This window comes from Falco naumanni, chromosome 3 (genome assembly GCF_017639655.2).
Source record: "Falco naumanni isolate bFalNau1 chromosome 3, bFalNau1.pat, whole genome shotgun sequence".
NCBI classification, from domain to species: domain Eukaryota; kingdom Metazoa; phylum Chordata; class Aves; order Falconiformes; family Falconidae; genus Falco; species Falco naumanni.
In genome coordinates this window covers 84,716,196-84,730,777 of record NC_054056.1, presented here as the reverse complement: position 1 = coordinate 84,730,777, position 14,582 = coordinate 84,716,196, and the positions used below count along the sequence as shown (strand labels likewise).

At 38.5% G+C, this 14,582-nt stretch overlaps 1 protein-coding gene across 1 annotated transcript in view; it reads left to right on the top strand.

The window, feature by feature from the left end:
• The window catches only part of TPD52 (tumor protein D52), a 128,103-nt gene that overhangs the window by 52,673 nt on the left and 60,848 nt on the right, over window positions 1–14,582 (top strand). The window contains exon 6 of the mRNA XM_040588593.1: window positions 7,035–7,216. Coding sequence (XP_040444527.1) covers window positions 7,035–7,216 — 182 coding nt within the window. The remainder of the gene's footprint in view (window positions 1–7,034; window positions 7,217–14,582) is intronic.

Genomic DNA, 14,582 nt, shown 5'->3' with positions numbered 1-14,582 from the left:
GTTGTTTGGGTTTTGGTTTGTTTTTTTTTTTTATAAGGCAAAACCTCAGGCCACTAATCGGGGAGGAAAAAGCTAGATTATGGTGGGGAAAAAACGCAAACCAGTGGACTTTAAAAGAACAAGCTGAGTTCATGCTGTCTTTGATTGTAACTGTGTGCTGTAAGTGGGATGATGTGCTGTCACTTATGAGCCTTGGGTGAATTTTATGGCAGTTGTATTTGATGACTTGTATACTAGTTAAAACTTGTGTCCTAGTTTGCATTATGCAGAGCTGTATAAGAATAACCTACATGTTTTCTGTTACATGCATAGTTTCATGTCTGCTTTATCCATGAACATTTGGGTTTTTTAAACAACAGCATTTTAATACTTGCCTTGGCATATACTGCAGAGTTAAACATCAGGCTTCAAAAAAGGCTAAATAGCCTTATACACCTCTTGGACACTGGAGCATCAAGATGGTGTCTGTGGTGTGTATTCTGCATGTGTGCATAATGTATATTGTGCTAGCAATTTGCAAATTGTCCTTTTTAATACTACTTGAGACAAATGCTTTTTGCAAATAAGAGGATAACAGGTAATTTTATATTTTCTGCGAATGTCTCTTTTTCAAAGGGTAGAATGGAGATGGAGAAGAGGAGGTGCATGTCATACTGAAGAGATGATTCCTGTCTTTGTATAACTGTTCACATGAAACTCCAAGTGATGCTCCAGAGTTCTATTTTGTCTTAGACTTCTGATTTCTCCCAATGCTACAAAATATAAGCGAGTCATGTACTGTATATGGCAAGTACAAGTATTTTTCAGATTTTGTTTCCTGAATTGATTTGGTCGAGGGGAGACTGAGAGCTGTACATCTCTGAGATAAGGGCCTGAGGCCTAAAATTTGAATGATTATATTCTGAGACCAGAATAAGATGTATTTGACTTCTCAATAAGGAGTCATCAGCATTAGACCAAATAGTTTAATGTATGAAAAGGTGGCGGCACCCAGAGAAATTACTTTGAGCTGTAATTGCTTGTATGTTGAAATTTCAGTCACTGTAATCATGTGTCAGTCCTCTCAGTGCTCCTCCTGAAGGCTTCGCCCTCGTTTCTTGCAAGAACTTCAGTGTGCAGGGAAACCATGGTCATGAAAACAAAGCTTGATGCTTGTTCTTTGATAAATTTAGGAGGAACATTTGAGCTGGCAATGCTTGTTATGCTGCTTCTGGATGGAAGGCTGTTGACTGTTGGATGTCAGATTTTTGCAGTATACTGAGTTGGTCCTGTTGCGTTTAAGGTGATATCCTTCTGCACAGTGGAGTTTTGACTTGAATGCAACAAGCCCTCTGAGTAAAAACATATTAAAAGTACACCCAAGAGGAGTTTGGTAAATGAACTGCATGAATCACTGTGACCTGTTAACCTAGTAATGCCTACAACAACTTTTTTAAAAAATCCTGGGATTTAGGTGCACAACATCTAACATCTAAGCAACTGCACACTTTTAGTAGTTACAAGGTATGGAAAACTGAGGTCTGGTAGGCTCGTAGATTGTGAAATTTCTTTAGGTTGCTTGGTTGAATTAAGTGCCTTATCAATATATACTTGGTCAGAGAGTAGCTTAATGTATTGGGTTTTGTTTTAATATTCTTTATAGCAGGCTCCCAGTCTTCCTAAATTAAATAATATAAGTTGAAAGTGATCTCAGGAGGTCATCTGTTCAGACCCATTGCTCCAAGCAGGGCAGACTTGGTTCAAGTGGCTCAAGGCCTTTTCCAGTCAAGTTTTGAGTATCTCAAATCCATTGGGCCTTTACCTATTGTGGCATTGTACTAACTTGTTGCTGCAAATCAGTTTTCCCATTTTGTTGTTTTGTGTAACTAGTTTTGGACAGAAAAATCTTTCTAGCTATGGATGACAGTGCTGAGGAATACAAATTTGCTAATTATGGAGGGTTGTGTTCTTTGCATGCTGTTTGATGTCATTCACCCATTAACTGTAGCAGTCAGATTACCAATCTCCCATCCTACTTCCCCATGTTTATCCTTATCTCTCACATTCCAACATACATGATACTTGCCTTTGCAAGCAAACATAAAACGTGTAGCTATTGCTTAGTGGGTGGGATAGGACCACCCTGTTTGTGTAGTCATAGGTTTTGCTCCAGAAATAGTATGTTACATCCTCCATTGGAGTAACTTCTTTCATTTGGATCTTACTGGGGTTTAGATCTATGACTTTTTCCACTCTCTGGTTAATATATATCATCTTGCAGAGTATTCTGTTATTGAAAGGGTTACTGGTTTTTACTGCACTATGCACACAGAAAGTGAATGGCATCCAAGTATTTGTGAAAAAACTTAAACCCGAGAAATTGGATGGAAAATCAAGCAAGTTAGGCATTTAAGAAGGAGTAGGGGGAAAATGTCTTTATACTTCAGGTTCTTTAGAAGAATGTGCCCTTTGTGTGTCTGAATTTTGTAATATTCTTCAATTTTTGCAACTTGACATGTTGTTGATGCATTATCTATCACAGCTGTGTGCCTAATGCTCCTTGAGAATCAGAAGAGTGCTTAATAAAGTATGTTGCCCTGTTATCTTAAAGTCTTCTTTTTCTGTAGTGCTACTGTGGGAAGCCAGTTAAGGAGATTTAGAAATCATGGAGGAAAATACTCAAAATGTCATTAAATCTCTTTAAATGCTTGAGGTAATTACTGTTTAATGAGATCTCCTTGAGGTTATGTAGAAAACTGTAGAGAACACTGTATTTTAGCTCACTATTTCTAGACTGTCCACAAAAGAATCCTTGATGGCAGTAGCCAGTGGAGTTTCTTGAGAATTCTTGTGTATGTAAATCAGATACTTCTGCTATTGAGAATTTCCTCTCCAGGTGGTGGAATGGATAATGCTGCAGACTTGTAGAGCTGTGTTAGAATTCAAACAGATTCCAGGTGGCTTCTTGGAAAACTGTCCACAGTGAAGAATGACCAAGGATTTATTTGTACATAGCATCTGTATCTTAGTGAGTTTAATCTCTGTTCTAATAAGGAATGACCACATCTGTCAGTGTGTAAAGATGGCCCTTGTGGGTTGGGTACAGAGATTATTTCATAGGCAAGTTTGCAAATGGGAAGAATTTTGTATCTGTATTTTTTCCTGCCAGAGAGATAAAGTAGAGGGATGTTGTTAACTAGAATGGACCATTTATAGGTGATAAAACCGGGAAATCCATAGGATGTTGGTGTAACCGTCTTCAGGATGTGGAGATAAAAATTTCACAAGCAACATTTTTTTAGGGTACGGAGCCTACTGTGTGTGCCACTGTATGTAGGCAACAAGAATGAGGTGAATGCCATTTAACAAGTATAATTGTCAAGAGATGAAGGAATTTACTGTATATTGTTCTGTTGGTTAAAAAAAGCCTCACTATTGCTCAGCACGTTCAATGGCCATTACTAATGTCATCTTTCTAGATAACTTACGAAAATCTTCAAACTAAAATCAGTTCTCTTGATCCTCTCTACTAGCTCACTGTTTGTTTGTTGGTTTTTTTTTTTTTTTTCCAGTTGATCTACATATAAGAAAAAGCAGTTCAGTTAATGGAAATTGATCATCTAGCGTAGTGTGTGATTCTGCTAGCATTCATTAAATTAATCCAAACCATGGGTGGACCTCCTCACATCCTGTTGAAATATGAAAAGAAAGACTTGAACTTAGTGGGGAGTATATATGCATTAGCCTACAATGGTAACATCTGCCTTTTTTGGTGTTTTTTTATTATTAGTAGTAGTAGTATTTTGGTGTGTTTTTTTTCCTAAACCAATTTTCTTATTAGTTTGCCTTGCTATGAAGGATAGCTGAAAATATTCTGGGATGAAATTATAGTAGTCTGTATTATCCTGAGTTTGTATGTTGCTGCCTTGTTCTTAACTTTGTGCTTGTTTGTGGGCACTCTCACACTCTTGTTTGTTCATCCTGATACTCGCTTGGTCCTTTGGTGATCTAGTTTGGAACTGAGACCAACAGAAAACCGTTCTTACAAGAAAGTAAATAGCTTCTGTTTGTTACATTCCTGAAACAGGCTTACTCTGGGGTAGTACAAGTTTCAGTGGTGGCATAAGGGGACAGGAGTTCTGTCTTGGAGGGAGTAGAGAGGGCAGGAGAGGGCATGGTGGTGGTGCCTGCTTGGTTGGTTTAAACACATAGACTTGTATTCTAATTAAGAAGACTTAACAGAGATTTTGGAGGACTGCAGAAAGATTTTTGTCAGATGTTTGGTCTCATAGATGGAGCAGCAAAAGTATTTGGAAAGATGATTTATTCTGAAACACTGGTTCCTGAAAAGCCAGCATCTCTGCCAGCTGATGATACTGTGCTTGTGTGCATCTCTTCAGTATCGTATATGCTGCCCTTCTGCATTTACATATGTGTATTTCTTAAGTCCCTGCAGGCATCTCCCTTTGATAATATTAACTCTTAATTGGGAAGTTGTTTTTGTTTGTAGCACTCAGCTACTTCCATCTGAGAGACAGAGCATCTACTAGAAATCCTCTGCTATGAGCATTCCTGCTATCACTTTCTGAATGATTGTTTTCATTGGCATCATCTTCCCTAGACAAATTGACTTAAGTCAGGTGTGAAAGACAGAGAAATGAGATAACACTGGTTAGGGAAGTGGGGAATTGAACAATCAATTCAATGGATAAAGTAGTTGACCATCGAGTTTTGTTGTATTTGACTGCAGTAACTTGGTGTTGAGTGGCAAGGCATAGTCAAGATGAGATGTATCATTTTTGAAAACAATGATTATGTGCGTACAGGATAGTGGAAAAGTGTTCTGTTACTTTACAGGAGCAAACAGTTGAATTCCAAACCAATCGGATGATTCTGCAAACTCACTAGAGTTCATAGTGAAAAAGCTGGTGGAAGACTATTACATTTTGCACTTTGTTGTACCTCAGTTTCCTTTAAAACAGGTTTTGGCATTTTCAGTATGAGGATTGATTTATGATCTCGTGCCCAGATGGAGTAATTTTTAGGGGGTGTTAATTTTGAAATGTTTACTTTTAGCTTATGGCTTATACATGGATTTAAAGTTGCATCTAGACTGCTGCTGCCCCCTCAATTCATATCATGAATCTCATTTAAATACTTCCTTTTATTGCTTCCACTGTTTTGCATGTATTCTTGGAGCACTTACAAATGCATCCTGTAAAATTAATTTTCATCTATTTGAATTTAAACTGCATTGTGAAATTCAAACAAACCTACGTTTGGAACCTTATCTGATACTAGCTTTTCTGTTTAAAATCCTATTGCTCTGTTTGTATTCTACTATCACCCTTGTTTTTGTGGTGTGAGTCCATACACCTGTGCAGACGTTGCACTTTGTCCAGCCCTTGTCCTTGGGACGCTACATTTAATAGTTCCTGTTTCTAAAGCAGCAAATTTATCAGGTGTCAGATCTCTAGCTTGTAATTCCTGAGGCTATGTCATGTCAGAACAACCCATGCTGTTTGTGCCTTCCAGCAGAGGTGTAATTCAAAACTGTCTCTTGTTTTGACTTCCCCAAGAACAAAAGCTTCCAAATGTACAAGTGGAAAACAATGGCATTATTCTCTGTTCACACAGAATATAGATGGATTTTCAGCATTCACTTGAAGTGGTCAATGGGAAAGTATGTCATGCAAGCCAACAGATCTCTAAACGTTCAATTACTTGATTATTTTTTTCTTATTAGCTCTTCTGCTGGCTTGAAATTAGTCTGAAATCTTGCATGAAGTAATTATTGGATCAGTTAATTAGCACCAGATGCGGGGGAAAATTAATTTCATTTTTTTAATCTGTTTATCCATCTATGGAATTATTTTCTTAGTTTCACTTTCAGATTTCAGGTACGTGTTGCTTCCAAAATGCATTGACCCTTTCATTTGTTACTGGCAAGAAGGTTTTTCTTACTAATTGAATTTCACATCTTAAAAAGTGGTCAAATTTAGTCTATCAGGGAAGGTGTATCTGAGTCTCACTTAGATACAACTGGGTATTTTCACCTAACATAAAATGCGTAGCCTGTGATAGTCAGGTTTTTCAGTTCACAGAACAGATGTCTCCATGAGAAAGAGCAGGAGGATTTATGTTCTTCTATTTTCCAAAAGCTCTCTAAGAAGAAACTGGCATTTTATTTAGTTAGTTAATGAATTAAAATATTTACTTTGATATTGTAGGTGAAAAATGAGAGAATCACAGAATGGTTTGGATTGAAAGGGACCTTTAAAGATCATCTAGTTCCTACCCTCCTGCCATGGGCAGGGACACCTTCCACTGGACCAGGTTGCTCAAGGCCCCATCCAGCCTGGTTTTGAACAATTCCAGGGATGGGGCATCCACAGCTTCTCTGGGCAACCTGTGCCACTGCCTCACCACCCTCACAGTAAAGAATTTCTTCCTAATATCTAATCTAAATCTACCCTCTTCTAGTTTAAAGCTAGAAGAAAATTCCCCCATTTTCTGTTGCTACAGGCCCTACTAAAAGGTGATGGTTTAGAATTTTTTAATGTGTTGTATCAGTCCTGTGCATGCCTTCTACTTTTGCTGCTTTGCCAAAATGGTTTTGTTCTTTAAAACAAAGATTTAAGTATTATTCATTATTAAACAGCTGCATGAATAGCTGCAAGGTACTAATTCTGTTTCGGTTTTCACCAAAGACATGACAGATGTTCTTTTTCAGGAGCATCTCCTAACATTGGGAATGCATTTTCAAATCAACTTATGTAATCAATAGTAGAACTGGCAGATGTTTTCAGGAGATCCAAATTATGTTTTTGTGTGACTGAATTAATGAAAGCTTTACCTTTAATGGGTAAAATGTTTGGGGCTGGAGAAATGTATCAGGTGCCTTCTTAGAAGTCTTTACTAAAAATGTGCCAGACACTTGAAATCTTTGCTTGTAATTTAGTGAATAAATTTTGTGTGTTAAGTTTAATTTACTTCCTCCTTCTGAGAGTATGTTTTGTGAAATGTTTTTTTTATTATTATTTATTTATCTGTAGGTTCCTTCAGAGAAGTCGGAATCCTTTGCATCTATGTTGAGACGCTCTCCTTTAATTCAGATGGGACCTGCCAAAGATAAAATTGCCATTGGTCGAATATTTCATGTTGTGGAAGATGATCTTTATATAGATTTTGGTGGCAAGTTTCACTGTGTGTGCAAAAGACCAGGAGTGGATGGGAAGTAAGTAATAAACTTATGGTAAGCAATTAACATATGTGAATGACATACTGAAATTCTTAGTTAATGGGATTTGACCATCTTCTGGACTTGGGTAGTTCATATGAATTTTGTGGTTTAAACCATAGAAGTTAACATGTTGTGCAGAATAAAAGTATGGTCACAGACAAATCTGGATAGCTCAGACATCATCTTGAACGCAGATTCCTTTGCAAGTTTGCATTGTTGCTATCTACATTTTTCCAGCTTATGATGACCAAGGGAAGTTACTGGGTGTTTTGTCACTGAGGAGAGGGGACATCACTATCATCTGAGTTGTTAAACCAAGCACTAACTATTGAAATACTTGAGAGTTTTGTGGATGTGGAAATTTAATCCCATGTAAATGGTAAGCCTCCTTAGGCAAGAACTTTCTGTGCTAAATGTATATACGTGAGGTGATGTACTAGGGAGTTTACACATTATTTGTGATAATACTGTTTATAAGAGATGATCAGTGCTAATGTGGTCAAATATTTCGTATTGTAGAAGAAGATTTTGTATAGACTTTGGTGGCAGGTTCCACTGTGTGTCCTGAACTAGAACAGGTGTCCTGGGGAATGCAGTAGTTAGAGCTAAAAGGTAAGAAAGCAATAAATTCTAGTGGAAGCGGCATTTGTAAGTTTACTGAACTGTCTTTAACGCCTCATGATTATGTACTATTCAAGAATATCTTGTCTATTTAATTTGTCTCCAGGTTGCTTTAATGCTTAGTTTTTAATATGTAGGCAAAATACCATGTGTTCGAATTCATAACATCACTATTATTGGTCCATTTCTTTTTCCCTCTTTCTTTTTTTCCTTGAGAGAGGAGGAATATCATTGTTAATCAGCAAGGTCACTGTGTCTAAATCGTGTTCCTGTGATAAACAGTTCTGAAATAGTTGTTTTTTTTTAAAAAAAAACAAGATTTAACAGAAATAATCACGTTACTGTGCAAGTTTGTGATAGTATTTTATCAGAGCATTGTATACTCAACTTCCTTTTTTGGATAGGTCTGTGACTTTTAAAGCATATGTGATTGATGGCCCAGGATGAGCAGTGTCCTTTATGCCTGTCACATTTGGCATCAGCAGAAGATTTTCTGTCTTTTGCTGCTGCTGTAGTGGTAGAATCCTTGTTGCTCTTTGTATCTCTTGCTATTCTAAATCTAGATAAGCTTTGCCTTTCCCAGTCCATTCTTGCACGTCTGAGGAATGCTTCTGCATTCATCTCAGTCTGTGGCCATTCATTTTGTTTTTATGGTAGTGTTCAGACTGAAGCTCCCTGTTCAGCTGAGCTATCCTTCTGCCAGGCCAGCTCAACTTTTGAACGTTGGGGAAGACCACTGTAGAGCATTGATGAATTTATCAGTTCCTTATGGATCAATGGCCTCTTTCTGGGCACCTTTTCAAGTCAGGAGAGCTTCTTGTCATGGTTTAACCCTAGCTGGCGACAAAGCTCCACATGCTTGTTCGCTCTCCCCACAGCGGGATGGGGGAGACAAGGAGAAGAATAAAAGTGAGAAAACCTGTGGATTGAGGTAAAGACAGTTTAATAGGTAAAGTAAAAGCTGCACATGCAAGCAAAGCAAAGCAAGGAATTCATTCACTGCTTCCCATGGGCAGGCAGGTGTTCAGCCATCCCCAGGAAAGCGGGCTCCATCACGTGTAACCGTTATTTGGGAAGACAAATGCCATAATGCTGGATGCCCCCCCTTACTTCTTCTAACCCCAGCTTTTATTGCCAAGTATGACATCCCATGGTATGGAATATCCCTTTGGCTAGTTCAGGTCACCTGTCCTGGCTGTGTCCCCTCCCAATGTCCTGTGCCCCTCCAGCCCTCTCGCTGGCAGGGCCCAAGAGACTGAAAAGTCCTTGACTGAGTATAAACATCACCCAGCAACAGCTTAAAAGGTAAGTGTGTTACCAACATTGTTCTCACACCAAATCCAAAACACAGCACTGCACCAGCTACTAAGAAGAAAATTAACTCTGTCCCAGCTGAAACCAGGACACTTGTCTACCCTGAATAAACCGAAGTAATGTCCTGGAGCCCAGATCTCTCTTCTGCCACTTGTCTTTCTCACTTTCCTTCAGTTTGTAAGCTCTTGGCATTGGTGGTCACTGCAGCTGAGGCTGCCATCAGCTACCATGTTCCCAGACAGTGTTCTCCTGCCCCGAGTAACGTGTCTGGTGGGAGACCTGCCCTGGCTGGGCTGTCTGGCACTTGTGGCAAAGGAAGATGCCAGGGCACTCACTCTGGATTGCTTGTTCTGCTCTGTGTTTGTTTCTGCTTGAGCAGACATCAGGACATCTGAAGTCCCCTGTGAGAATCAGGGCCTGCAGTCATGAGATGGCTTCTGGTTGTTTGAATGAGGCTTCATCCACTTGCTCTTTCTGATCAGGCAGCCCATAGCAGACATCCACTGTGACGCTGTCTGTCTTGGTCTCCTCTCTGATTGTGACCCATAGCTCTCAACTGCTTCCTGGCATGGTTCATAGCAAGGCTCCATGCACCATGCCCCATCCTTGCTTCCAGTGCTGCCCCCTTTGCCTTGTCCCATGTTTGCTTGCATGCTTCCTCCCAGGTTTGGGAAGCAGGCAACTTTGTACGTTCTCTTCAAATCCCTAACTACGATTCATGCTGAGCCTGCTGCTTACTTGTTTCCTTGTGTGGTGTTAATAGCTCATTTTGTCATGGTGCTCTGGGATACTTGGGTGGCAAGACAAATTGGGGGCCAGTGACGAAATAGGTCTTCCTAAAAAAGCTCCCAGGCAGACAAGTGGCTGTCAACTCCTTCCTTGCTCTCATCTTCTTCCTAATTAGTGTTGTATGTCTTTTTTTCTGGTGCATGTTGCAGGGTACAGGGGAAAATGAGGCCTGGGAAAACTGCTGTGGGAGCAGAATCCTCAGTCAGTTGTCCATTGATGCTGGGAGCGTAGTAAGGCTGGGGCTGAGACTGTCTTAGGCCAGTTACATTTTTGGCTGCCTGCTACAATGACAAAAACAAGCAGATCCACCTAAGGCTTGTTTCTACTTCCTTCTCACTGCTTTTGAGCGGGAGTGGAGCGAGGGTAATTAACAGCCTGAGCATTTTTTTTCTTTTGAAATAAAATTTGGAACTAAAGGTGGTAGTTCACAAAACACTACAGACAGCATTTACAACATTGAGAATGTAGTGGAAGTGGTAGTGATGATGCTTTGGGTTTGATGGACTTAGAGCATTCATTTGAGATGTAGGTGACTGATTCAAATCCCTTTTCTCCTCATTTCAGTCCAGGAACCTGAATTTGTCTCTGACTAATTAAGTGTTTAAAGGCTATATGGACTTAATCCTCTAAATAAAAATATTTGTGTAAGAAAATAGATAAATAAAACTTGCCACCTTTTCCAATTCATTGGGTTTGTGGAATTGCAATTTCTAAAATTTACCTCAATTTGCAAAAAATTGCAGTCACATGCAATCTTTTGTTCTGTTGTTTATCTTGTAGCTTGTCATAAGGTGCTGTGTCATAAACACAGTTGTACCAGTTCCTTTCTAACTGGGATTTGTAACACAATATTTGCAAACTACTCATGGAATCAAAAATAAACACAGAAAACTGCTGTCTTGGCTAGCTGTGTATGTCATCAATAGCATTCAGGTGCTGCTGAGTTTGGGTCTCCCTGCTTATTAAAAAGTAGTGGAAAGACTTATGCCTTTGCTTGTGCAATTGCTTTGATCTGCTTATAAAGGCAGCAGCTCATGGATTTACAGAGTAAAGTTTGTCTAATCAAAACAAATACAGTCTTTTCATATGCCAGTGTCTTAGTAAGCGTGAAGGCTTAGAGTCTTTTGATGGACACTGGCTTCTCTTTGGAAGGCAGTAACTGCATTTGATCATCAGAATAAAGGTCAAACTAGTGCTAGAATATCTTCTACCAAAGCTTGAAAGTAACTGGGTGGAATTTGCAGTGTGTATTTAGATCTATACCAGCTTAAATTGGTGACTGCAGTAAGACTTTGTTACTGTTATTTTAGTTAATTCACTTGCTGACAAAAGTGACCTTATCACCATATTGTATGTGGATGTAATCAGAAATGTTCACTGGTTTATTTGCAAAGTGTTTATTGTTCGTGTCAAGGAGAAGAATGGGCATTTTAATTTACAGATAACAGATGATTTCTTGAAGGCCATCAGTTCAGGACAGAAGAACCAGATTTAATCTTCAGACACAGAACTTCATGATATTATTTTTATGAAGTCAGTTTTGAGAGCATGGCTCTTCGAGAACCTGTATTCTGATGCTGATCTTTGGGTTTACTGTGTTGTCTTTTCAGGTATTTGGCAACCCCTTCAAAATATTAGTTTATCATCTTTAAAGGAAAAAAACCTCTTGCATTTATGTAAAAAGGTATCTTTACAAGGACGTGTGCTGTTGATATTTCCTAGATTGTTTAGCTTTTTCTCACCAGAACTCAACTACTTTCACGATACTATAATACAGTTTTCTTTTTATCTTATAATGTCCTTCGCTCTTTGACTAGAAGTTACTTGAAAATAAACAAAAAACCTACAAGAGGTTCTTGTTTGTAAAACTTGTTCTCTTAAACTGCTGCGTCCTGATCCTGACAGTTGTGATTTCTTGGAATGTCTAAGTGAAAGACCCTGTAGCATTACCACCATGTGGCCATAAGAAAGGATTCTTTCTTTCTCAAGACTGTCTTGTGTAAAAGAGCAACTACAGAAAAAGGTGTCCCTCACTTGGAAGATTTGAAGTAACTACATAATTTTTTTTTCCCATCAGTTCTTCTAAAGTAAACTTCAGCCTTTAAAAAAAACCAAACCAACACAAAAACAGACAAAAGAAAACACCACAAACTATTAAGTATAAGAAACCTTAGAACAATAATAATAGAAAATTCAAATTGTATAAACATTTGAAGAACCTGCTAACTATTTTCTTTTGGTTTTCACTGTTTTTTTCCTTCTTCCTATCCTCTTTGGGAAAGCTGTTTTCACAGGATTGCAAAGAATATATTTCATTATCAACATTGATGGTATTGAGATAGGAAGCATGCATAAGTTTGCTTAGATAAAAGATACTGGCAAAATCTCACAGGGTTGGACAAAGGTGTATTTGATTATAAATATCAATGGCATTTTGTTATTTATTTAATGTTTTATGTCACATATTTTATGTGACAAGAATATTTATTACCCTTATGATTTCAAGGTTTTATTTAATATGTGCTGTACTTACTAAATATACTGTAATTAGTACAAACATGCTTCTTTAATACACTTTGACTTAAATGCTGTATTAAGTTTGCATTTTATGCCATCAACATCCAGCAGTTCTGCAAAGCATCCAGAGTGTATACAAATGAGAAAGGGTCTGTAGGAAGTAAGGGTGAAGTAACTTTTCAGCTATAGGAAGAAAGTGGTGTATTTTCTTTTTTCTTTTAACATGCAGAGGAAATGAAGTCCTAAAGAGGAAAGTGTCTGCCTTAGATCTCCAATTGAGCAACAACTTAATCCATGGCAAAAAGGTGCTGTTACAGCCTGCTTCTGCCATTATCAGATGGAATTCTTAAGAACCAGAAAATGTGGGAAGGGGTTGTGCTGACACTGCCTGTTGCGTGGTCTGCACCTGTACTGTTAATGACCAGTTCCCATCAAAAGCACAATGGCTTTCAGCAATTTTCTGAAATGTAGGATTGCAGGACCAGCTTCCAAAGGATTAAACTGCACCTCTCCATGCCAATGTAATGAAGCTTTACTTTCAAAGACTGCTGTAACCCTCCAGCAACTCCAGTATTATCAGGCTGTAGGATCAGAAAGACACTTCCTTTATGTTTGAGTATGCAGCTGGTGCAGGGATTTCCAGTATATCCTGTGGCAATTTTACTTGACACCTTTTATACAGTGCGTATTTGCCAAACTTAAGTAGTAGAGGAGGGAAGAAATCATTTGATGCCAGTTGTGATTTAGAACATGACAGCTTAATGAGCGTCATAAAACATTACCTAATGCTGTTTCTGTAAATTATATCAAAATATTTATGCGGTTTGAATGGCTGCCAGGGTTAATTTTATTTGGGAAACGTTTTAAATTCTTCTCTTTTTCTTCTATTTTTAAAATATTTTATAGATAAAGGCAGAATGGAATCCAGTTAAAACAATGTTTCTTTTTAGACTGGGTAATGTGAATCAGGCTGCCTGTTTTCCAGCACATTTGTTTGATTAAGACAGTCTTTAAATTTATTAGTGATAGTTGAAACTGTTTAAAAGATCTTGTAAGATTAAAAAAAAAATCAATTTCTGAAAAAACCCCAGAGGTGCATGGAGGGAGATTTTGTGCAGGAGGGAGGATTTCAAGAAGGCACCATTTGGTTTAGTTCCAGTTTGCATATTAAATAAAGTCACGGCATGTTAGGCTGGAGGGTGACTTTGGAGCCAACTGTCCCATTTTGATGCCATGTGAATATGCTTCTGGAACAATTAGTGCATCTTCCAACCAGAAGGAGCTACCTCGCACAAAGCACCAAGTAAACTACTCTCATGTGCAGCAAAGATACTTGCACATGGGAAGATGTTGGTGTGTGGTAAATTCACCCTTTGCCTGCTGGACCCTAGTTTTCCTGACTTTTGTGTAGATAATGGTGCAAGATTATTATGGAAAGGTTTAGAGAGACAATGTTAAAGACATAACCTTTCTAACTCTTTCTTTTAAAATTAAGTAGAGACCAGACAACTGGCAGGAGGCTGGCGGATAGAGACCCAGCACCCTGCTCCCTTCCTCGGGGCCTTTGCCAGAGGAATCACAAGCATCAAATTTACGCTTTAACCTGGTGTCTGTGACTAATTGGGAGAAGTCTTTGAGTAGCAGTATGGGCCATCTGCAGGATACAGACCTGGTGGCAGTGGAGAGATTTAGTGATGTTTTCCTTAGAATATGTATTTCTTCCCTATCCTGTACTTACTGGAGTGTCGCTGTTCTGGCAGGCTGGTACATGCGACAGCTTTCATGTAAAACTTTAAATGTTGATGGAACTATTACTGCTTAAAAAGAAAAAAAGTAATTACTGTGATAGATACAGGAGACATTTCTTGCTGCAGTAATGCTGATTTTAGTTTTTACATGTTTGTTTTTACAGTGGTCTACTTCCTTTTTACTGTCTGTTGCCAGCAAAATAGCATCTATCTGTTATGTGTAGTTCTCAAGGGGAAAGAGGAAATTGCTAACCAGCAGTACAAGTTATACAATAAATGATGCTTTTGCAAGTACAATTTTCAGACTCATGCAGATGCAGAAAAAACATGTCATATGAGACTGAAAACCTGTTGAAACTTAGTATTTTTTT